The 26,144-nt window shown below is 41.0% G+C and overlaps 1 protein-coding gene across 2 annotated transcripts in view; it reads left to right on the top strand.

The window, feature by feature from the left end:
- Positions 1–26,144, top strand: part of LOC134348133 (BEN domain-containing protein 2-like) — a 165,425-nt gene that overhangs the window by 64,037 nt on the left and 75,244 nt on the right. The window contains exons 6-8 of one of the 2 annotated variants that reach the window (XM_063051062.1): positions 1,888–1,989; positions 7,674–8,226; positions 18,167–18,370. In XM_063051062.1, coding sequence (XP_062907132.1) covers positions 1,888–1,989; positions 7,674–8,226; positions 18,167–18,370 — 859 coding nt within the window. The remainder of the gene's footprint in view (positions 1–1,887; positions 1,990–7,673; positions 8,227–18,166; positions 18,371–26,144) is intronic. The other variant, XM_063051063.1, reaches the window with a different exon arrangement.

Below are 26,144 nucleotides of genomic sequence, written 5' to 3' on the forward strand. Positions count from 1 at the left end.
TCCTGCTCCTTTCTCTTATGTTTTTATGTTGTTATCAGGCAGGAGGTATCATAGTATTAGGACAGGAACTGTTAGGATGGGAAACAGCTTCTTCCCCCAGGCCGTAAGACTACTGAACTCCTTGCTACTACCCAGGTCTCATCATTTGTGAAGCACCAACAGCATTATACTGTTTACTTTTTAACTTGTGTCATAAATGGCACCTTATTATTTGTTAACTTACTTGTAGTAATATTACTTCATGTATTATTTGTGTGACTTCTATGTACTTTGTTGTGCACCTTGGTTTGGAGGAACATTGTTTGGCGGCATACATGTGTACAGTTGAATGTCAATGAACTGAACTGGAATTGAACTTGTTTTACTATATGATCCTTTGAATTATATCGTACAAACAATATAACTTGTGTAATTGATATAGAGCTTATTCATCCAATCTTCAGAAAATCTTATCAGAAATATTTAATAATATAAGTCAACAAAAATGTATTCACTTAGTTCTGCTCCTCTCCCATTTTGCAAAATTTCCCGCTACAATACTTGGAAATTATTATTAAACTTATTTTCATCATTCTTTCATGGGGTCCATTTCAAAGGTTAACAATAAATTTGGCAGAAGAATAGGAACATTCAGATACTTGTAATGGAGTTGATCTATTTTTCTCTCGAAGCTCAGGCAAGCTCTTTCAGAAAATGGTTCTCCATAGCTGATAATAGTAATGCATCATTCTTAGGGTAGTTGAAAGAAATCTCTTGTAAATAAACCCCAATAATTGCCTCTAACTATTTTCTATACAGATTATCACTGTAGTTACAGTTTAAGGATAAAATGTTAAAAGTCATTGATGAAATAATAGAGATGCCAAAATTATAAACGCAAACAACAGGAATTCTGCGGATGCTGGAAATTCAAGCAACACACATCAAAGTTGCTGGTGAACGCAGCAGGCCAGGCAGCATCTCTTCGTCAGGACAGAAGGGTCTCGGCCTGAAACGTCGACTGCACCTCTTCCTAGAGATGCTGCCTGGCCTGCTGCATTCACCAGCAACTTTGATATGTGATGCCAAAATTATGTTTGCATTGGCTATCTAGTTGTTCTAGGAAAATGTCTTAGATTGTTTATACTCAGTTAGTATTTTGTTGATTCTTTGGCAAGTCCTGCAATACTGGTGGCTCTATTTTCCTAACATCTGTTCTATAGAAAACTTAACTATTCCCACGATACCTTTTAAACTTGCAGGCAATATTGGAAAATTTATTATGTAACTGGGCAATTTTTTACAGATTAAAAAAAGAAGATTGTTTGGAGTATTAACTGGAATAAGATCCAAAGTTCTGGAAAATCTGCCAGTGCAGCACCGCTAAAGTTTTGATTTGCAGAGTTAACAAAGTTTTATAAAATTTATTTAACATCCTATTCTGTCTTGTAACTGCGTGCTTCACTTACAGTAATTTGATGATCAAGTGAAAAAACTAGTTCTCTACCACCTATTTTCTGCCATCCATTGTCATACCTTCCATTGTCTTAACATAGACTATGATTAGGGGTGATTCTATAATCGTTCATAACTTAATTTCCAATCTCTTCTCACAGCCAACTGAAAACTTGGAAAATCCAATTCTAAATGGGAGCTGAAGCCAGCATACAAAAATATAATCTTGGTTCATTTGCTTCATTCTTGCAGAGTCCTTGGTGGGTTGGTCACAGGTGGGTGGGTGGTGGAATCCTATGTTTAGTTAAACAACTAGATTTGGAAATGACTCTTCTTAACATTTTGCAACCACGCAGCAAGGTGTGAAAATCAGAACCAAGAAATGACTAAATAAAAATGTCTTTCTTCTTAATTATGATTGTCAATTTGCAAATATTTTTTATATTTACACAGGTTATTTATTCTGCTATCCGAAGACTGGACAGAAAAGTGGAAGTGATTCAAAGAAAAGTATCTAATCTGCGTCAAGGAAAAACAAGATACTTAACTAAACAAGTGAGTAACTTTTATGAGAAGTATCAGGGTCCAGCTGCAAGTTTTAAAACTGGATGCAACTTAGTGTTTACTCCATTCAACTGATGTTAATGTATTTGCTGAAAATGTGACCAGGCAGTTAAGATCCTAATCTTTGAGCTAATCTCAGTTTGTTGCCTCTACAAATGCACCTGCTCCACCTCCTCCTATTTCTTTATTTTCTTGGTTCCTTCTTGATAACTTGAAACAAATCCCCACCACCTGCTTCTCCAGAGAGTGGCCTCATCTTTTGTTAATGTGGTCATACTTGCCAGTGCATGAATCAGGTGTACAAAGTGCTTGGCTGCAGATTGTAGTTGGAAATGTAGGCCTCCTTTCAGGAGTATTGCATTGTTTGCTTGTGAGAAGGGATGTTGGAACTGCCCACTTTGTCCCACTACCTGACAAAGAACAGCAATTCTGCCAGCCCCATCTTGCAAGCCTAAGACATCTTCCCCAATGTTTAAGCATCTCATCTTCATCACTATTTAAAATCCTCATTCCCACCACCAACATAATTTTATGCCAATGACATCAATGTTTTCTTCTTTTAGTCTAAGCGCTGAGCAATTCTTATCATCATTGATTTCAACTTCCATTACAATTATCCTATCCTTCTCCCCTCTGAAGTCCTTCTCCTTCCTTCTGCATGTAACCCACCTCCATCTGTATACATGACCTTGATTCTGCCATTCCACGTAGATTCTATAATCCCGTCATGTCAGTCATAAATATGACCAACTCTAATCATTTCCCTGTGCATCTTTCTTTACTTCTATTCCCTTACATGTAATGAGTACTTTCATCTTCTTCAGTAAATAATGGTATAAAGCAGTTGAATATTTATATCAACAAAGCTGGTAGAATTAATGCATGGGGCAAAAATGTTCCAGAGCAGATATTGCCTGCTCCAGATAGCCTGAGTCCCAGATTGTTAAAAGAGGTGGAGGTGGCAAAAGAGATTAATGTTTTGTAGATATGAAGATGAGGCTAGAAAATTAGAAGGTGGAACATGTAACGTTCTTGTTTTTTTTAAATAACTGTAGTTTAGTATCAATAGTGGATAATGTTTTTGAACCAACAATCAGGGAACATAAATCAACATGCACATTGGAAGGGGTTAAATTAATTAAGAAAAATGAGCATAATTTCTTAAAAGCAGATTATATTTGACTAACCTAATTGAATTATTTGAAGTAACAGAGAAAAGGGATTATAAAAATGAAATGGGTATTGCCTGTAGCTGAAGTTACTGAAATAAGAGGGTGGTTGTTGGTTTGGATAAAGAAAAGCTCAATGGTAAAAGCAAAGTGTCATTGGAAAATCTATGGTTTATAGACTGGGGGATGAAGACAATAGTGCTCACAAGTAACAGTGTTAAGACCACTTTTCTTTCATTGAGAATGGAGTCCACGTCTCCATTCTTTAAATCAGGGGTTCACAACCTTTTTTATGCCATGGACCAATATCATTGAACAGTCAGCAGACCACAGGTTGGGATTCCTTCCTCTAAATTCTTTCTTATCTAGCCAGTCATAGCTAGAGAATTATCCACACTGGCTTCGTAGCATATCCCCATGCTGTTATCTCCAGAGTCCTTCAGTCACCTACTCTTTGGATTCTCCTGTTTCTCATCCACAAACTGCTCTTCGTATCAGTTCCATTCATGCCTAACTCTTGGTTTTCAATGAAGAGCAGTCTTTGACTTAAGAAGGACAGTTTCTTGGAGGATATCCTGTGCCAAGACTTCAAGCAATGTTTTACTAATGTAAAGATTTGTCTTTGAATTGCTACTTCCACTTGTTCAACTTGCAATAAAAATGACCTGCTCTTCAATTGATTAAAATTTAAATGAGCTGACCTCTAAGTCGCTGGTGGGAGTTGTGTACAGGCCACCTAACAGTAGTAGTGAGGTCGGAGATGGTATTAAACAGGAAATTAGAACTGTGTGCAATAAAGGAACAGCAGTTATAATGGGTGACTTCAATCTACATGTAGACTGGGTGAACCAAATTGGTAAAGGTGCTGAGGAAGAGGATTTCTTGGAATGTATGCGGAATGGTTTTTTGAACCAACATGTCGAGGAACCAACTAGAGAGCAGGCTATTCTGGACTGGGTTTTGAGCAATGAGGAAGGGTTAATTAGCGATCTTGTCGTGAGAGGCCCCTTGGGTAAGAGTGACCATAATATGGTGGAATTCTTCATTAAGATGGAGAGTGACATAGTTAATTCAGAAGCAAAGGTTCTGAACTTAAAGAGGGGTAACTTTGAAGGTATGAGACGTGAATTAGCTAAGATAGACTGGCAAATGACACTTAAAGGATTGACGGTGGATATGCAATGGCAAACATTTAAAGGTTGCATGGATGAACTACAACAATTGTTTATCCCAGTTTGGCAAAAGAATAAATCAAGGAAGGTAGTGCACCCGTGGCTGACAAGAGAAATTAGGGATAGTATCAATTCCAAAGAAGAAGCATACAAATTAGCCAGAGAAAGTGGCTCACCTGAGGACTGGGAGAAATTCAGAGTTCAGCAGAGGAGGACAAAGGGCTTAATTAGGAAGGGGAAAAAAGATTATGAGAGAAAACTGGCAGGGAACATAAAAATGGACTGTAAAAGCTTTTATAGATATGTAAAAAGGAAAGGACTGGTAAAGACAAATGTAGGTCCCCTGCAGACAGAAACAGGTAAATTGATTATGGGGAGCAAGGACATGGCAGACCAATTGAATAATTACTTTGGTTCTGTCTTCACTAAGGAGGACATAAATAATCTTCCAGAAATAGTAAGGGACAGAGGGTCCAGTGAGATGGAGGAACTGAGCAAAATACATGTTAGTAGGGAAGTGGTGTTAGGTAAATTGAAGGGATTGAAGGCAGATAAATCCCCAGAGCCCTTAAGCACATCTCAATTATCTCCACACATCTGTCCTCACTCTGTCCAGGAAGAAAGGGGGAAAGAGCAGGGATATCCTGATCCTCAACAGTCACCACATTTAACAGGTCATGCTTGGTAGTTTCCAACAGCTCCAGTAGAATTTCACCATCAAGCATCTGTTCCCCTTCCCTCTCCCATTTTAGCAGTTCAAAACAAGCATTCCCTTCACAGCTCCCTGATTCAATCTTCCAACCCCACTTCTTCTCTTGCAACTATCTGGGGTCCAGCCAAAACCTTCCAGGTTTTAATCCACTTGAACTTCTTCCCATCTAGTACGGTGCTTTTGGTGTTCACAGTGTGATCTCCTCAAGAGAAACCAAATGCATTCAGTACACAGAGGCAATCCCGTCATATTCCTTCCCCATCTCACTCTTGCTCTGAACTATCTTCTGTGGCCTCCTGCACAATTAAAATTTTAAACAAGACCCAATATCAGCTTGAGAAACATCACCCCATCTAGTTGATTGTAGTCTTCTGGACTCCATTGAATTCACCTGGCTATTTCTGCTGGAAACTATCCATCTGTAAACTAGGCTGAGTTTTTTCTCTTTCCATTAGAACAGCCTTACCTGCTGAGTGTGTCCCATAGCCCTTCACTTAGCAATACACAATACAGGCGAGTATAATCAGCCTCTAACTACTCCATTTATCCATATTTTCCCGGTCTCGTCGTATCTCATATTCTTTTATCTTGTCCATTACTCCTGCCACCTTCTCTACAAATTAATTTTTTTTAATCTGGTATTTTAACAAAGGGCCTTTGACCTCTTTCCACTTATACTGCCTGATCTGCTAAGTTGACGGAAACCTAACTTTATCTGATTTTATTGTCCTGATCTTCTACTTCTTTCTGCAAAATGTGCATATTTAGCTTTTCCTAAATGTTTGGATATTCTGCTTTAACTAACATCCAAGTAAATATTCTTCTTAATTCCTCAATATATTTATTGGCCTTTATAGGGCATTGTAAAATATTCAGCCCCCAACCCTTTGTTCACAAAAATGAGTATTACAACCAGGGATTTTGATAAATTTAACAGAGTATTTTTATTTTTATCACATGTTCCTTTTTCCCCCCACATTAGAACCCAAAAAAAGAGAAAAAAGTAAAGCATGAAAATCTAAAAATTCAAAAACTGAGATGTCAGTTCAAAAGTATTCATCCCTCTTTACTCAGTGCTTTGTTGAACCACCTCCCGCAGCTATTACAGCCAGTAGTCTTTTTGGATAAGTCTCTACTAGCTTTGCACAATGTAATGGAGCAAGTTTTTCCCCATTCCTCCTTGCAAACTTGCTCAAACTGTGCTAGTTTGGTTGGGGAGTGGCACTGGACAGCAAACCTGAGGTCTTGCCAGAGACAATTTGATTGGGTTAAGGTTAAGACTCTGACTGGGCCACTCAAGGACATTAATTTTTTCCATTTGAAGCCACTCCATGGTTGCTCTGGCAGTGTCCTTTGGGTCATTGTCCTGCTGAAAGACAAACTTCCTCCCCAGTCTAAGCTTTCCGGCAGGGGTTAACATGTTTTTATACAAGATCTCTTTGTATTCAGCAATCCCATAGCATGATGCTACCTCCACCATACTTTACAGAAGGGATTGTGTTACCTGGCTGATGTGCAGTATTAGAATTACGCGACACATACCACTTAGTGTTGAGTCCAAAAAGTTGTACTTTAGTCTCATCCGACCACATGACCTTCATCCACATCTTTACAGTATCTTCTAATTGACACTTTGCAAAGTCTTTACAGGCAAAAATATACTTTTTTTAAGCCAGGGCTTCTTCCTTGTCACTCTTCCATAAATGTCCTTATTGTGCAAGGCCTTAGAGATAGTGGAGCCATGAACTTCATCTCCAATTGCAGCCACCGACTTCTGCAGCTCACTCAGAATGACTGTTGGCGTCACAGTAGCCTGTCGTACAAGTGTCATTCTTCTCTGGCAACTAAGTTTAGAGGGGCAGCTGGACCTTGGCATTGTGACTGTGGTTTCATATTTTTTCCATGTTTTCATGATGGACTGCACTGAGTGACTTTGAGATGGTCTTGGCCCCTTCGCCAGATTTGTGCTTCTCTATTATTATTTCCCTGACTTGTCTTGAATGCTCTTTTGCTTTCATTTTGGTTTGGTCTATTGAAAATCTGCAATACTGTTGAAGCTCACAGAGAGAGGAGTATTAATTCTTATGAATTAATTAAAAACAGGTGATCCTCCAATTTTGTGCATCAGCAAATTGGGTAAATTGGTAAGGCAATGCATTTATTGCACCTAAGGAAAGTGAGTGTAGTAATTACAATAGGGATGAATACTTTTTTCGTCTCACAATTTTGGTTTATAATTTTTAGTTAATTGTTGGCAGGTTATGGATTTTTTTCTTTTGATTTGACATGATGCATAATGTTTTGTAAATTAGCTCAAAAATCCTCCTTCAATATATTTTAAACTTAGAAAATGAGACAGTAAAATGTGAAAATAGTTGTGGGGGCTGAATACTTTTTTAGAGCACCCTATTTCATTAGTATGTTATTTGTATTTCCTGTTTTTACACTCCCCACAAGTGGAAACATTTTCTCTCAGTACCTTGTCGAATCTTTTCACGGTTTCATAAACATCAGTAAGATCCCCTTTCAGCTTCCTATTTTCTAGGAGAAGGAGTTCAGCCTTTCTTGTTATATCTAAGGTAGCATATAATTATTAATTCAATTTGCTTACTTTTACTGTAGAGACAAGTTTTAGCATCTCTTTCCAATGGTTATAACCAGACACTGAAGAGGAAAATGGTACTGAAATCCAGCGGGAATACACGAAAGAAGAGAATTGCCAGCTCCAGCCCTTCTTATCAGAGTGAGCCAAATTACTCTAACGATCCTATAATAATTCAGGATGAAGAAGATGTTGCTGATGTGATAGTGGAAGAGAAGCCAAATGAATCAGCACCCTTTCATTCCACGGAACAGATCCTCAAAAACATGATGCCACCAACCAACTCAGCCATACCTGGTCAAGTAGTACAACCACCTGCCCTAAACTCAGACCTTCAGCAACCGAGCCCGAGGCTGCAATCCATGCCAGTTACATACAAAATGAACAAAATACCGAACAGCCACTGTCAGCGCCCAGTTCTTCAGCAGCTCGAAATTAAGAAAACTTTTCAACCCATAGAACATGCACTCCAAAACAATGATTCATCTCCTGATCATTGTAGTACTTTGGAGCATTTGAGAAGGGATCTGATGCTGCGAGATTCCTCTTTTGATCTTTCAAAGAACAGCTTTGGTAAGTTGGAACTTCTTTTATGTAATGAGTTAATTTTCAAACTTTTTAATAATTTGGAACTTAAGGGAGCTTATCTCTACACTGTTCAATCATGTTATTATGAGCACATTTGGAATTTTTCCAGCCTTTTGTCCATTTCATTGATAAATGTGTTAGCCCTTCAGTAAGTAACATAGCTTGAACAAATTTTCCTTAGTCTAGTAATGCAAAACCATAACCATGCTGGGCCAAAACAAATAAACAGAAAATTTGAAAAGAAATGTCAATTTTCTGTAACAAAGATCTAAGGGTTCTCTTGATTATTTCTCTGTGGGATGGTTTGGAATGTTGCAAACTTCCCTGTTTAATAGCTTGAGTCAGTGTTGTACTTGTTTCACATGTGTGCTCCTTCATTGAATTCGATTGCTCATTGTAGGATTGTGACTGATCATCAGGAGGTACTTACAAACTCTAAAACGATCAGAGAACCCAGGCTCTAATGCATTTGCAATTAAAGTCATAGTCATACAGTGCAGAATCAGGTCCTTCACCCACCAGCTCTATACTAATTGGTGGGAAGGATTTAAAAGACGGCAGTTTATTCCTCAGCGGTTTGATCGAGACACAACTGCACAAGCGCGTGGACGTCAATGAGTTAGACCGGCGGGAAAGATTTTAAAAGAAGACAGCTTTATAGAGTGGGTGTTGGAGTAGAGGGAGTCAGAGTTGGAGGGCTTTAGTTCAACGGGGCTTCAGCAATAATGGGTTGAGGTGAGGTAAGTTACTTGTGAGGAATAGGAAGTAAGTCTGTGAGGCCAGTGTTCTGTACTGGGTGTCAGATGTGGGATGTCTGGGAGACTCCCAGCCTCTCAGACGGCCACATCCGCACCAGCTGCGTCGAGCTGCAGCTCCTTAGGGACCGCATTAGAGAACTGGAGATGCAGCTTGATGACCTTCGTCTGGTCAGGGAGAGTGAGGAGGTGATAGAGAGGAGCTATAGGCAAGTAGTCACACTGCAACCTCGGAAGACAGAGGTTTTGTGAGAGGGGAGGATAGGCAGGTGAGAGAGAAGGGATGCACTCAGATTGATGGTTTGAGATGTGCCTATCTTAAGGTCCCCCTTAACAAGAAATACTCCTGTTTGAATACTGTTGGGAGTGGGGGGGAACAGCCTACCTGGAGAAAGCCACAGTGGCCGTGCCTCTGGCACAGAGTCTGGCCCTATGGCTCAGAAGTGTAGGGAAAGGTAGAGGATGGCAGCAGTAATAGGGGACTCTATAGTTAGGGGGTCAGACAAGCAATTCTGTGGACGCAGGAAAGAAACACGAATGGTAGCTTGCCTCCCAGGTGCCAGGGTCTGGGATGTTTCTGATCGCATCCACGATATCCTGAAGTGGGAAGGTGAACATCCAGAGGTTGTGATACTTATTGGTACCAACGACATAGGTAGGAAAAGGGATGAGGTCCTGAAAACAGACCACAGGGAGTTAGGAAAAAAGCTAAGAAGCAGGACCTGAAAGGTAATCTTGGGATTACTGCCTGTGCCTCGTGAGAGTGAGTATAGTATAGAGTGAGGCGGAGGATAAATGCGTGGCTGAGAGATTGGAGCGGAGGCAAGAATTAAGATTTCTGCATCATTGGGACCTCTTTTGGGGCAGGCATGACCTGTACAAAAAGGACAGGTTGCACTTGAATATGAGGGGGGCCAATATCCTGGCAGGGAGGTTTGCTAAGGCTATTGAGCAGAGTTTAAACTAGAACTGAAGAGACAGAGGAAGAGGCGGTTGGCTCACAAATAGAGAAAGCTTATAGGCAGTGTGAGAGGGGAGGATAGGCAGGTGAGAGAGAAGGGATGCACTCAGATTGATGGTTTGAGATGTGCCTATCTTAATGCAAGAAGCATCATGAACAAAGCGACTAAGCTTAGAGCTTGGAGCTATGATGTGGTGGCCATTACAGAGACTTGGATGGTTCAAGGGCAAGAATGGTTACGCAGAGTGCCAGACTTCAGATGTTTCAGAAAGAACAAGGAGGGAAGCAAAAGAGGTGGGGGCTTGGCACTGCTGATCAGAGATAGTGTCACGGCTGCAGAAAAGGACAAAATCATGGAGGGATTGTCTACTGAGTCTCTGTGGGTGGAAGTTAGGAACAGGAAGGGGTCATTAACTGTACTGGGTGCTTTTGATAGACCATCCAATAGTAACAGGGACATCGAGGAGCAGATAGGGAGGCAGATTCTGGAAAGGTGTATTAATAACAGAATTGTCGTGGTGGGAGATTTTAATTTCCCAAATATTGATTGGCATCTCCCTAGAGCAAGGGGTTTAGATGGGGTGGAGTTCGTTAGGTGTGTTCAGGAAGGTTTCCTGACACAATATGAAGATAAGCCTACAAGAGGAGAGGCTGTACTTGATCTGATATTGGTGGTCAGGTGTCAGATCTCTCAGTGGGAGAGCATTTTGGAATAGTGATCACAATTCTATCTCCTTTACCATAGCATTGGAGAGGGATAGGAACAGACAAGTCAGGAAAGTATTTAATTGCAGTAAGGAAAATACGAAGCTATCAGGCAGGAACTTGGAAGCATAAATTGGGAACAGATGTTTTCAGGGAAACGTATGGCAGAAATGTGGCAAATGTTCAGGGGATATTTGCGTGACGTTCTACAGAGGTACGTTCCAGTGAGATGGAAAGGATGGTAGGGTACAGGAACTGTAGTGTACAAAAGCTGTTGAAAATCTAGTCAAGAAGAAAAGAAAATCTTGCGAAAGGTTCAAAAAACTAGGTAATGATAGAGATCTAGAAAATTATAAGGCTTTCAGGAAGGAGTTTAAGAATGAAATTAGGAGAGCCAGAAGGGGCCATGAGAAGCCCTTGGCAAGCAGGATTAAGGAAACCCCCAAGGCATTCTACAAGTATGTGAAGAGCAAGGGGATAAGATGTGAGAGAATAGTATCAATCAAGTGTGACAGCAGAAAAGTGTATATGGAACTGGAGGAGATACTTTGCTTCAGTACTCACTACGGAAAAGAACGTTGGCGATTGTAGGGATGACTTACAGCAGACTGAAAAGCTTGCGCATGTAGACATTAAGAAAGGGGATTTGCTGGAGCTTTTGGAAAGCATCAAGTTGGATAAGCCACTGGGACCAGACAAGATAGACACCAGGCTACTGTGGGACGCGAAGGAGCAGATTGCTGATCCTTTTGCATCATCAATGAGGAAGGGAGAGGTACCGGAGGATTGGAGGGTTGCAGATGTTGTTCTCTTATTCAAGAAAGGGAGTAGCGATAGCCCGGGAAATTAAAGACCAGTGAGTCTTACATCAGTGTTTGGTAAGTTGATGGAGAAGATCCTGAGAGGCAGGATTTATGAACATTTGGAGAGGCATAATATGATTAGGAATAGTCAGCATGGCTCTGTCAAAGGTGGGTAGTGCTTTACAAACCTCATTGAATTTTTTGAGGGTGTGACTAAACACATTAATGAAGGTAGAGCAGTAGATGTAATGTATATAGATTTCAGCAAGGCATTTGATACCCCATGCAAGACTTATTCAGAAAGTAAGGAGGCATGGGATCCAAGGGGACCTTGCTTTGTGGATCCAGAATTGGCTTGCCCACAAAAGGCAAAGAGTGGTTGTCGACGGGTGATGTTCTGCATGGAGGTCGGTGACCAGTAGTGTGCCTCAGGGATCTGTTCTGGGACTCCTTCTCTGAGATTTTTATAAATGACCAGGATGAGGCAGGGGAGGGATGGGTTAGTAACTTTGCTGATTACACAAAGGTTAGGGATGTTGTGGATAGTGTGGAGGGCTGTCAGAGTTTACAGTGGGACATTGATAGGATGCGAAACTGGGCTGTGAAGTGGCAGATAGAGTTTAATGCAGATAGGTGTGAAGTGGTTCATTTTGGTAGGTCAAATATGATGGCAGAATATAGTATTAATGGTAAGACTCTTGGCAGTGTGGAGGATCAGAGGGATCTTGGGGTCCGAGTCCATAGGACACTCAAAGCTGCTGCGCAGGCTGACTGTGTGGTTAAGAAGGCATATGGTGCATTGGCCTTCATCAATCGTGGGATTGAGTTTAAGAGTCAAGAGGTAATGTTACAGCTTTATAGGACCCTGGTCAAATCCCACTTGGAGAATTGTGCTCAGTTCTGGTCACCTCACTGCAGGAAGGATGTGGAAACTATAGAATGGGTGCCGAGGAGATTTACAAGGATGTTGCCTGGATTGGGGAGCATCTCCTATGTGAATAGGTTGAGTGAACTTGGCCTTTTCTCCTTGGAGCGACGGAGGATGCGAGGTGACCTGATAGAGGTGTATATGATGATGAGAGGCATTGATCGTGTGGACAGTCAGAAGCTTTTTCCCAGGGCTGAAATTGCTTACATGAGAGGGCACAGTTTTAAGGTGCTTGAAAGTAGGTACAGAAGAGATGTCAGGGGTAAGTTTTTTATGCAGAGGGTGGTGAGTGTGTGGAGTGGGCTGCCAGTGACGGTGGTGGAGGCGGATATGATAGGGTCTTTTAAGAGACTCCTGGATAGGTACATGGAGCTTAGAAAAATAGAGGGCTGTGGGTAACTGAAAGCAATTTCTAAAGTAAGTACATGTTTGGCAGAGCATCGTGGGCTGAAGGGCCTCTATTGTGCTGTAGGTTTTCTATGTTTTTATGTGTTTTTAACCATCAAGCACCCATCATGCTAATTCCTTTTTTAATTCTCCCTGCATTTCCTTAAACTCCCACCAGATTCTACCCCTCATGCACACTTTAGGGGCAATTTAGAGCAGCCTATTAAACTACCAAGTGGAACGTCTTTTGGGATTGTAGGAGGGAACATGCAAACTCTACACAGACAGATTGAACTCAAATGACTGGAGCTGTGAGACAACAGTTCTGGTAGTTGTGCCATCTGTTTCTTGTTCCGTTTTGATATTGAATGATTTTATTTTGTTTATGAACCAAGAAATACCAAAATGAATTGAAATAGAATTTAAGAATAGATTAAAATGGAAACAGTAAATTAAATCAATCTGTTAAAAAATGTAGTACTGCATTAAAAGAATATTAACTAGTTACCTTGTCCTTGCCTAACACCCTATGAACCTACATATCCAGCTCATCAATCTCTGTACCTTCCACTATCTCCTACGGGACCCTACCTCTGGGTACATCTTTTCCTTTCCCCCACCCTAGCTCGGCTTTCCATAAGGATTGCTGTCTACATGACTGCTTGTCCCTCTCCACTGATCTTCCTTCTAGCACTTATTCCTGGAAGCGTGACAAGTGCTACACCTGCCCAGTCACCTCCTCCCTCACCACCATTCAGGGCCCCAAACAATCTGTCCAAGTGAGGGAACACTTCAGCTGCGGTCTGTTGGGATCATGTATTTTGTGCTTCCGGTGCGGCCTCCTCTACATTGGTATGACCCAAAGCAAACTAGATGACTGCTTTGTCCAGTACCTTCACTCTGTCACAAAAGGCAGGATCTTCTGGTGGCTACCTATTTAAATTTGACTTCCCATTCCCATTACAACCTGTCTGTCTAACCATGCCCTATTCTATTGCTACAATGAGGCCAAATTCAGTGAGAGGATGCCTGATGGTATGAACATCAATTTCTCCAACTTCTGGTAATTACTCCCCACTCCCTTCTTTTTCCTTTTCCCAATCTAGTTATTCTCTCACCTTACCTCTTCTCTTCTCCTCACCTGCCTATCACCTCCCTCTGGTTCCCCTTCTCCTTCCATTTCTTCCAGGGTTCACTGATCTCTCCATTTAGATTCCTTCTTCTTCAGCCCTTTACCTTTTCCACTTATTCCTCACTTGCTCTCACCTCTCATCGGTCAGCTTGTACTGCTTCCCCTCCCCCTACCTTCTTATTCTGGCTTCTTCCCCCTTCCTTTCCAGTCCTGATGAGGAGACACAGTAAGAGACATTGCCTGTTTATTCCCCTCCATAGATGCTGCCTGACTTGCTGAGTTCCTCCAGCATTTTGTGTGTGTCCTACAATGATCACATCTTACTTGTAGTGATTGTGTTTAGGCTGATAGCCAAGAGGTCAAAACTTGATGGTGTGCTTGGAATTAGAATATACAAGGGATGCTCACTTCCTGTACTGTTGATACAGAGGCTTATGTATCATTGTATGACCTGCAATTTCTATGTTTTCCCGGCCTAAGTAGCCTGAGGCAACACTGGTATTTAAAGCCTACTTGTGAAATGTGTAGAAGGTATAGTGACAGCTTCTACAAAATACGGTGCTCATTCATGTTCCAGATGCACAATGCCTGGTGCTGAAAGGGAAGTGCTTTTGATTAAATTGTTGAATATTTGTTTAATGGACAAGTACATGATGTGTCTCCAACAAACTTGGAAGGTCAAAAATTTAGTGCTTGACAGGCAACCAGCAAATTAAGTGCTGATATCTGATACCAGTGGTATCGCAGTGGTTAGCACAACATTTTGCTGTATAGGTGACCCGGGTTCAGTTCCCGCCACTGCCTGTAAGGAGTTTGTATGTTCTCCCCGTGACCGCATGGGTTTCCTCTGGGTGCTCTGGTTTCCTCCCACAGTCCAAAGATGTACCAGTTGATAGGTTAAATGGTCATTGTAAATATTCCCATGATTAGGCTAGGGTTAAGTCAGGGGTTGCTGGGCGGTGTGGCTCGAAGGGCCGGAAGGGCTTATTCCACGCAGTATGTCATTCAATCAATCAATCAATAAATATATTTCATTTGCTTGCAATTCCTTTTGTTCCTCCACTGCTTTGCGTATAATGCTGGAGGAATGCTCAAGGCATAGTCAGGCAAAATGATCTTTTCAAGTGCTAAATCAGTTCTGCCTGATGTAATGAGCAAAGATCCAAAAGAGATTTTGCTGAGATTACAAAAGAACCCAGGAAAATTGGAGAAAGGCCTCCTGGCCCCTCATGCCAGCTGTGCCAATCAATATGATCATCACACTTTTGCCCCATCTTCTCTTCTGTGCCAGTTCTCCATAATACTCAATTCCCAGATCTTTCAAAAATATATGCCTTCATCACCCTCCTGTGTAAATAATGCCAGAGCCTCACCACTCTATGAGAAGCCCTTGCAGCAGAAAGTGAAGACAAAAATGATAAGTTAAAATAAAAGATGCTGGAACATCAAAATCTCAGATTTATGTTAATTTGTTGGAGTCATACAGCACTAAAAGGAGCCTTTCATGCCAACCAAGATTCCCATTTAAACTACCTCCACTTGCCTCTGTTTGCCCCATTTCCCTCTAAACCATTCCTCTCCATGTATCTCTCCAAGGAACTTTAATTACCTTTTTAATTGTCTCATACACCAGGGTGCCATGAAATTCCTTGATCATGTGAAGCTCACAGAATAAACAGTATATTTGGTAACAAAAAAAAATGCTACAATAAATACAGCGAAGAGTGCAAGACAACAAAATGGTGCAGAGATTCAGTGCAATTCAGTCTGCTTGAAAGGTGCTACATCCATCATCCTAAATATTCACTCCCTCCATCACTTTCCCATTGGGCTGCAGTGCATACCATTTACAATATGCACTGTAGCAACTCTCCAAAGCAAATTTAATCTCCCAAATCCTCAACCTCTACCACTTTGCACAAGGGTAGCAGGTACATGCGAAAAGCACCACCTGCAGGTTTTCTTCAAAATTGTTCATATAATTTTTCAAGATATTTGTCTTGGATAGCTAATCATTGTTCCATCCTCATTGCTGGGTCAAATTCCTACCCAACACACTGTGGAAGTATTTTTACTAGGAGGACTACAGTAGTTAAAGAAAATGGTTCATCATCACCTTTTTAAAGGCATTTTGGGTGACTAATAAGTGCTGGTCTTCTTAGTTACACCCACATCTAACAAATGAATGGGAAAATATTGGAAGGATTTGTAAACAAACTATCTCTATATACAAATGCACATGCTGGAGGAACTTCATCAGGACCTTCAGCCTGAAATGTTAACTGTTTACTCTTTTCCATAGATGCTGCCTGACCTGCTGAGTTTCTCCTGCTTGTGTTGCCCTGGATTTTTCATATATACAGTCTGAGGTGAAATTCAGTTTTAGAGAACTGGATGATCTCTGATGAATAGGCACTTAATGTCTACTTTGTGACTTTTCACCTCAACTAAAAGAGAAATTAGGTAATTTGTCATGGAGTCACAAAGCATTAGAACAGGCATTTTGGTCCAACTCATCCATGCCAACCAAGATGCCCATCTAAGATGCATGCATTTGCCAATATTTGGACTATAGTTATCCAAATGTCTTGAATGTTGTTATTTTATCTGGCTCAACCACTCCTCTTGCTACTCATTCCTTATACAGTTGCAAGAAAAAGTTTGTGAACCCTTTGAGGTTAATTGGTTTTCTGCATTAATTACTCATAAAATGTGGTTTGAAAGACAAAAGTTGAATTTTTTGGCAGAAATGCCCACTGCTATGCTTGGAGCGAAACAGGCACTGCACACTAACACCACAACTTCATCCCAAATGTGAAGCATGATAGAAGGAGCATCATGGTTTGGAGTTGCTTTGCTCTGTCAAGGCCTGGACAGCTTGCAATCATTGAGGGAACAATGAATACAAAATTGTATCGTGACATTTTACTGGAGAATGTCGGGGTGGCAGGCTGTCACCCAAAACTTAATAGAAGTTGGATGATGCAACATGACAATGATCCAAAATACATGAGTAAGTCAACAACAGAATGGTTTAAAAAGAAGAAAAAAATCTTAACCCAATTGACATGCTGTGCAATGACCTGAAGAGGGCTGTTCCTGCAAGGTATCCTGGAGGCGTTGATGAACTAAAATGGTTTTGTGTGGAGGAATGGTGAGATTCCACCTTGCCATTGTGCAAGTTTGATCAGCAGCTACAGGAAACATTTGGTGACCGTTATATTGCTGCTCAAGGAGGTTCTACCAGTTATTAAATACAGGAGTTCACATACTTGTTCCAGCTGGACTGTGAATGATTAAACAATGTGTTCAATAAAGACATGAAAAGTACAATTGCTAGTGTGTTATTGATTTAGGCAGATTGTGTTTGCTATTATTGTGAATTAGTTGAACCAGGTAGTTCCAAAGGGTTCACAAAATTTTTTCTTGCAACTGTACTTTATCGTAGACAACAATAACTTTGACTTCAGGTGATAGTATTTCAAGGATCTATTATCATGAAGGGAAATATAATTACTGGTTAAAAAGAACAACTTGTACAGCTTCACCAATAAAGTTATGCAGTGAAATGAGTTGTTGCATATAGGGAACTTCATGGTCAAGATGACAATGATAAGCAACATAAACTCAGGTTGTGTTTCATGATATCACAGGAATCTGCACACCAAGCGTAGAAATAAAAACACTTCAGGATAACTTCATAGTGCAATCAGTCATTGAACAAGTTCATTTCTGTGGAATGCGTACAGGTCAAGCAAGAATTAATGGCTGTGAGAGAGTACATTAACCATCCGATGTCTTGATTATAAATAAAGCAGTTGCTGTGACACAATATCAGGCATGCCCTGGGTTCACTTCTGAGCTTAAGTCCCGGCAGGAGTTGCTGCTACACTAAGTCCTTGTCTGCAATAGGAATCCTGCCCAGTAATACCCGCTGAAAAATATGGAGGTTGTGAAAAACGTACTGACATACTCTAACTAAACTTATTTGGTCATTATGATTCACAGTTCCCTGGTATGTTAGTGGAGAATCCAGGATTAGCTCATTTTCACAGCAGATCCTTTCACAGCAAATAGTGTAAGTCGGGTATTAATGCACAGATTTTCCTGGAAAATATTCTATTTGGATTCATTTGTCTCAACAGTTGTAATTTAACTTGTACGTCACAGTGACCATGATTCAGATTGTTTGTGAAAGAAGTAGGTACTACATATCACGTCATGCTGAAGTTCATTTTCTCTGTCTTCCTTAAGGATTTCTGGGGAATCCCAAGCGCAATGTTAAAATACCTGGTGCATTTATATTGAAGGCCAGTCAAAAGACCCAGCCAAAGTTAGCAGCACGTTATTTGGCCAGGAATCTGTTCACTGATGAGGTTCTCGTATCGAGTAGTGTTCTGGGAAACAAACAGTATGGGCTGAAGTCACTGGATCCAAACAAACTTGCAGCTGTGAGAGGTGAGCTTACCTACTCTTTTGCGTCTAGAATCGGATATCATCTCAACTTAGTTCGTTGAGGAAGGAAGATTAGCCTATTTCGAAGTTTTAATTACAAGCAAACTGTGTCCTGTAGGAACCATTTACTCCGAAGTGTTTTTCCAAAGCAATGTTTGGATGGTCTTTCCGAGCAGTACTAATGCTTATGGATGGCACAGTGGTGCAGCAAATAGAGCTGCTATCTCACAGCTCCAGTAACGTAGGCTCAAGTGTGATCAGCGGTGCTGTCCCTGCGGAGTTTACATAGTCTCCTTGTGACTGCGTGGAGTTTCTCAGCTCCAGCTGCCTTCTATAGTTGTGCAACCGATCACTGCATTGCCCTAGTGGAGAATCTTTAAGAGGGTGGTGGGACTGCTGAGTGGAATTAGAATTGAGTTTAATATCACTGGCACATGTCATGAAACATGTTATCTTTGCAGCAGCAGTACATTGCAATATATAATAATGGGGAGAAAAAAACTGAATTAAGTGTGTGTGTATACACATAAAAATAGTTACATGAAATAAGTAGTGCAAAATTAAAAACAAAAAATGTAGTGAGGTCATGTTCATGGGTTCAATGTCCATTCAGAAGTCTGATGGTAGAGGGAAAGAAGCTGTTCCTGAATTGTTCAGTGTGCGCCTTCACGCTTCTGTACCTTCTTCCTGATGGTAGCAATGGGAACAGGGATGTCCTGGATGATGGGGGTCCTTAAGGAAACTATAGACCTGTTAGCCTGACACAGAAAGGAAACTATAGACCTGATAGCCTGACACAGAAAGGAAACCATAGACCTGATCGCCTGACACAGAAAGGAAACCATAGACCTGATTGCCTGACACAGAAAGGAAACTATAGACCTGTTAGCCTGACACAGAAGGGTAACTATAGACCTGATAGCCTGACACAGAAAGGCAACTGTAGACTTGTTAGCCTGACACAGAAAGGAAACCGTAGACCTGTTAGCCTGACACAGAAAGGAAACCATAGACCTGTTAGCCTAACACAGAAAGGAAACCATAGGCCTGTTAGCCTGACACAGAAAGGAAACTATAGACCTGTTAGCCTGACACAGAAAGGAAACTATAGACCTGTTAGCCTGACACAGAAAGGAAACTATAGACCTGTTAGCCTGACGCAGAAAGGAAACCATAGGCCTGATAGCCTGACACAGAAAGGAAACCGTAGACCTGTTAGCCTGACACAGAAAGGAAATCGTAGACCTGATAGCCTGACACAGAAAGGAAACCGTAGGCCTGTTAGCCTGACACAGAAAGGCAACCGTCGACCTGTTAGCCTGACACAGAAAGGAAACCATCGACCTGTTAGCCTGACACAGAAAGGAAACCATGGACCTGATCGCCTGACACAGAAAAGAAACCATAGGCCTGTTAGCCTGACACAGAAAGGAAACCATGGACCTGATCGCCTGACACAGAAAAGAAACCATAGGCCTGTTAGCCTGACACAGAAAGGAAACCATGGACCTGATCGCCTGACACAGAAAAGAAACCATGGACCTGATCGCCTGACACAGAAAAGAAACCATAGGCCTGTTAACCTGAAATTAGTGGTTGAGTTGTTGTTGGAATGGATTGTTAGGGTTGAGATTATGGAATACCTGGAGGCACGTGACAAGATAGGACAAAGCCAGCATGGTTTCCTGAAAGGAAAATCCTGCCTGACAAACCTATTGCAATTTTTTGAGGAAATTACAAGCAGGGTAGACAAAGGAGAAGCAGTAGACGTGGTGTACTTGGATTTTCAGAAGGCCTTTGACAAGGTGTCGCACTTGAGGCTGCTTAGCAAGATAAGAGCCCATGGAATTACAGGGAAGTTACTAGCATGGGTGGAACATTGGCTGATTAGCAGAAAACAGAGAGTGGGAATAAAGGGATCCTATTCTGGCTAACTGCCCGTTACCAGTGGAGCTCCACAGAGGTTGGCTTTGGGACCACTGCTTTTTATAATGTATATCAATGTTTTGGACTACAGTATTAATGGATTTGTGTCTAAATTTGCCAATGATACAAAGACAGGTGGAGAAGCGGGTAGTGTTGAGGAAACAGAGAGACTAGTTTAGGGGGATGGGCAAAGAAGTGGCAAATGAAATACAGTGTTGTAAAGTATATGGTCATGCACTTTGGTGGAAGAAATAAACGGGCAGACTATTATCTAGATGGGAAGAGAATTCAAAATGCAGAGATGCAAAGGGATTTGGGAGTCCTTGTGCAAGATACCCTAAAGGCTAACCTCCAGGTTGAGTTGGTTGTGAAGAAGGCAAATGCAATGTTGGCATTCATTTCTAGAGGTATAAAATATAAGAGCAGGGACGTGATATTGAGGCTCTGTAAGGCACTCGTGAGACCACACTTGGAGTATTGTGTGCAATTTTGGGCTCCTTATTTTAGAAGGGATATACTGACATTGGAGAGCGTTCAGAGAAGATTCACAAGAATGATTCCAGGAATGAAAGTGTTACTGTATGAGGAACGTCTGGCAGCTCTTGGGCTGTGTTCCCTGGAGTTCAGGAGAATGAAGGGGGATTTCATAGAAACATTCCGAATGTTAAAAGGCCTGAACAGATTAGATATAGCAAAGTTATTTCCCATGGTAGGGGATTCTAGGACAAGAGGGCATGACTTCAGAATTGAAGGACGTCCTTTTAGAACTGAGATGCAGAGAAATTACTTTAGTCAGAGGGTGGTAAATCTATGGAATTTGTTGCCACGAGCAGCTGAAAGGCCAAGTCATTGGGTGGATACAAGGCAGAGAAACATAGGTTCTTAATTAGCCAGGACATCAAAGGGTATGGGGTGAAAGCAGGGGAGTGGGGATGACTGGAAGAATTCGATCAGCCCATGATTGAATGGTGGAGTAGACTCAGTGGGCCAAATTACCTACTTCTGCTCCTATGTCTTATGGATGCCGCCTTTTTGAGTCAATGCTCCTTGAAGATGTCCAGGATCCTGGATACTACGGAGACACGTGCCATGATGGAGCTGACTAAGTTACAACTCCCTGCAGCTTTTTTCAATCTTGTGCAGCAGCTCCCACCCCCGCCCCCATACCAGACAGTGATGAAGTCATTTAGAATGCTCTCCACTGTAGAAACTTGTGAGGCTCTCTATTAACATACCAAGTATCCTCAAACCCCTAATGAAATATAGCCACTGTCGTGCCTCCTCTCTAGCTGCATCGATATGTTGTGGAGTGAAAAAAAAAGGGTCCTTGATGGTCAGCAAAATCTCAATAGGCCAAAGGGACTGTTTCTGTGCTGTGTTTCTCAGTGTCTGTCCGCAAACTTTCTTCAAAGGTTGACTGCCACTGGGCTTCTTTGACTTGGTTACAGGGAGATGAAGGAGAGTGTACTGTATGTAACTATTTAATGTGATGTCTTTGGAATTTACAGCCAGTAACTCTTTCCGTGGCTGTATTATGCACAACATTCATTCAGTCTTTGTGTTTGGTGTTACTCACAGAGAGATCTTGTTTAAACTAGAATGTTGCGTTACATTTCAGCATGGGGATAGCCCTAAAATCTGGAGGCCGTTGGCACAGGATCATGATTGAACAATGCAGAAATGGAGTCTCAGTCAGTAGTGGTTTGAGGAGGAATTTGGAAGAATGGAAAGGGAAATCATTAGATTTTGAGAACACCAAAGAGGGAGGTTTCAGCAGAGTATGATTAGACCTGGTGATCACTAGGAGAGGAGATTTGGGGAAAATATGCAGAGGAATTCTTGGGGACTGTGAATTCTCAAGCTGTTTAGGGGTTATGATGGATTGCTGGGTTTATTACACAAGGAATCAGCAATATCTGAAGAATTCAATAATAATTTGATGAAAATGTTGGATGATGATGCCATGATGTGGGCATGGGGGAAGGAGGTAATTCTGAAAATAAGGACTATCAATTGGACAATAGGTTATGGATTAAGTAGGCATTGGTTTGGGAACTGGTGGTATAATGAGCCTACAGCCTACAAGGAAATGTGACCCATCTCACCTTTGTCATTTAAACCATCTGCCCTTGAGTTTGCACTGTATGCTATACAGGTCCTCCCCACTTTATAAATGCCTGACTATATGAAAAATTGTATGGAAGACTGGTGGGATGGATTTTCTGACTGCTCTGGGGCTGCAGACATCTACTGTCCTATTGGAATATCTGTATAGTTTAATTAAACAGCCTAGTTTAACTACACGATGTTCTTGGTTGGTCAATAAATATATTGCCAGGCAAGCTGTATGGCAAACTCTCCAGGTTACAACAGGAACAGGATCATGTTGAAAGCTGAGGAGAACATATCAGTATCTATCAGCAGCTTCCTCACCAGATCTTGCGGCCACCATAAGCAAGCACTGCCTTCGTCATCTGTTGGTTTCTGCTTTCATAACCCTGTAATTAAACAGTTAATTGGAAATGTTCTGCTTAAGTTAATGGCTGAGGGTTTTGAATTAGGTTGCACAATTTCTTAATGGAAGTGGAAACCTCCCAAGTGCACTGTGTGAGTTATGTTGTTTAAAGTCCTCTAATTTAACAAGGCAAAAAATTTAATAAAAATGACACAAAAGTTCAAAAATCAAATAGTTGCCATGTTCTTCTATCTAAAGATTCTTTTAAATATCTAATATTTATAATAGAGGTCTCTTAATTGAAATTTTCAAAAACAAGCAGTAATTGACCAAATTAAGTAAGTTCTTAAAAATCAATCTCATTTTTCTGAAAGAACCTTGCTTAATTTCAAGTTAAATAAACTTGATTTCACAAATAATTGGGGGGCGGGGAAAGACACTGGAACCCTTGATCATAGAATAGTTATTTGCATGATCTTATCTATTAGATTAATCAGAAATACAGATTGAATGCTGAAATTTTCCAACCACACATTCAGAGTTCAGCCACAAAGGGGTTGAAAGTTCACTTCAATTTGTGTGGAATTGAAATAACTAATTGACGCCAAGCTTTAGAGACAGAGAAAAATGAAGGCTTTGATTGAAATTTGTAGTTAAGGTGTTAGAAAATTGAGTGTGACTAATTAGATAATTTTAATCTTGTTATAATGAAATATGCAATTTCTATTTTGTTTAAATATATTCAGGTACTAGGAAGGTGGAGTTCACAGCTTTGTACAAAGAAATATGACTTACTATGCAAAAATTGGTTTACAAGTTGTCTATTGTTCCTGTGAAACAAAGGGTAGTCATTCTCTTCCTGATCAATAAATTGTAACACTATAATCTAAAACGACCGTATTGACCACCCCCTGCAGCCGGCATGTACAATAGCTGAAGGTCATTGCAGAGACAGTGTTGGTGATAGTTGAGGACAGCTGATGTCAGTGTACCCGTGATAATATTCAGGAGAAGGGGAAAAAGAACCAAAGGGAAAATGAAATTCACTGCCAGATTAAAGATGTGCTAATTTTAAGCATACATTACTAGTTGTAATTTAAATTTGTTTACATGTGTCTAAAAATAATGTGCAGAGGGAAAACAGTTATCAATATCAATTAGAAAATATACATTTATTCTTTTGATATCAGCTCTGGATACTCCTAGTTCAGGTTTAGTAGCTTTGCTTCAGCAGCTTCTTAGAAAATCATTACTAAGTTTATGCTTAGAACAAGTTTTAATATTTTCTCCATTTCGTATTAATGTTCAAAGTTGAAAGTAAAATTTATTATCAGAGTACATGCATATCACTTCAAACAAACCCTGAGATTCTTTTTCTGCAGGCATATTTATCAAATAGTCATTACTTAGCAAATTATTACAAATAATCTGGTTGCATTTTTCATTAGGCTACTGCAGTCTGGCTGCCTACATTACTGAAATGGATTCGCATTATTCTGCAACTGCACTTTTTTTATTAGGTAGTGCACTAGGATTAAGGATAAGAAGTTTTGTGGGTTCTGTGGTGCTTAATTAGGCCAATGTGGTGACTAATGGGACAGACAGAATAGTTTGTGAGGCAGTATACTCTTTCCGCTGCTTATGAAGGGCGTCTGTGTGCTCCCTGATGCAGATCCTTTGTTCTCATCCAGATTGTTCCTTGCCCAATTTTGAGTGGTCAGAGATCAGAGGTTCCAGGGAGTTATTGGGAAATTTGCACCTCCTTCAAGGAAGTTTTGAGCATAGTACATTTTTTCTCTTTCCTCCTGATAGTCTGCTCTGATAACAAAGCTCATAAAAATGTCTGTGTTGGAAGTTTGGAGTTGCACATCCAAGCAATGAAGCCAACCCTAAACTGGCAACTAAATAGGGTTTTGATGCTGGGGTTGTTGGCTTGGGAGAGAGCATTGACATTGAATCAGAATCAGGCTTAGTATCACTGAACAACACACATCAAAGTTGCTGGTGAACGCAGCAGGCCAGGCAGCATCTCTAGGAAGAGGTACAGTCGACGTTTCGGTTTCGGCCTGAAACATCGACTGTACCTCTTCCTAGAGATGCTGCCTGGCCTGCTGCGTTCACCAGCAACTTTGATGTGTGTTGCTTGAATTTCCAGCATCTGCAGAATTCCTGTTGTTTAGTATCACTGACATATGTTGTAAAATTTGTTGTCTTTGCAGCAGCAATACGAAGCAATAGATTAGATTAGATTAGATTCAACTGTATTGTCGTTGTGCTGAGTACAGATACAAAGCCAATGAAATGCATTTAGCATCTGACCAGAAATGCAAAGAATAGTGTTATTTACAAAATAACTGCGAATAAAAAAAGTGCTACAGCACACAAATATAAAAGGATTGAGACAGTACAATACAGATGCAATACTGCTTAGCGCTGTGATGAGAGGTTCAGCAGTGTCACAGCCTCAGGGGAGAAGCTCTTCCTGTGCCTGCTGGTGCGGGAGCAGAGGCTCCTGTAGCACCTACTGGATGGGAGGAGAGTAAAAAGTCCATGGTTGGGGTGAGATGCATCCCTGATAATGCTTTTCGCCCTGCCCAGGCAGCGTTTATGGTAGATGTTCTCAATGGTGGGCAATTGGGTGCCGATAATCCGCTGGGCAGTTTTCACCACATGCTGGAGTGCTTTGCAGTCCAATACAGGACAATTGTCATACCACACTGAGATGCAGTTGGTAAGTATGCTCTCAATGGAACAGCGGTAAAAGTCTATCAGTATCCTGGGACAGAGGTGAGCTTTCTTCATGCTCCGCAGGAAATAAAGGAAGTATGTAATAATAGAGAAAAAAACATGAATTACTGTTTTTTATTTTTATATATATATCTATATATATATATATATATAAATAGTTAAATTAAATAAGTAGTGTGAAATATAAATAAAAGGAATAGTGAGGTAGCGTTCATAGGTTCAGTGTCCGTTCAGAAATCAGATGGCAGAGGGGAAGAAGCTGTTCCTGAACCATTGAATGTGTGCCTCCAGGGTGCTGTATCTCCTCCCTGATGGTAGTAATGAGAACAGTGCTTGAGTTATGGGCATCCTTAACAATGGGTGCTGCCTTTTTGAGGCATCACTCCTTGAAGATATCCTGGATACTTCTAAGGCTAGTGCCCATGATGGAGCTGACTGTTTACAACTCTCTGCAGCCTATTTCCATCGTGTGCAGTAGTACCCGCCCCACATACCAGACTAGTTAGAATGCTCCCCACAGTACATCTGTAGCAATTTGCAAGTGTCTTTGGTATATGTGTCCTTGATGGCAGGTAGGCTGGTGCCAGTAAAACTACCCATTGTAGAGCCCTCCTGCCCATCACAGTGCATTTTCCATAACACACTGCA

The sequence above is a fragment of the Mobula hypostoma genome, chromosome 6 (genome assembly GCF_963921235.1).
Source record: "Mobula hypostoma chromosome 6, sMobHyp1.1, whole genome shotgun sequence".
Taxonomy (NCBI): Eukaryota; Metazoa; Chordata; class Chondrichthyes; order Myliobatiformes; family Myliobatidae; genus Mobula; species Mobula hypostoma.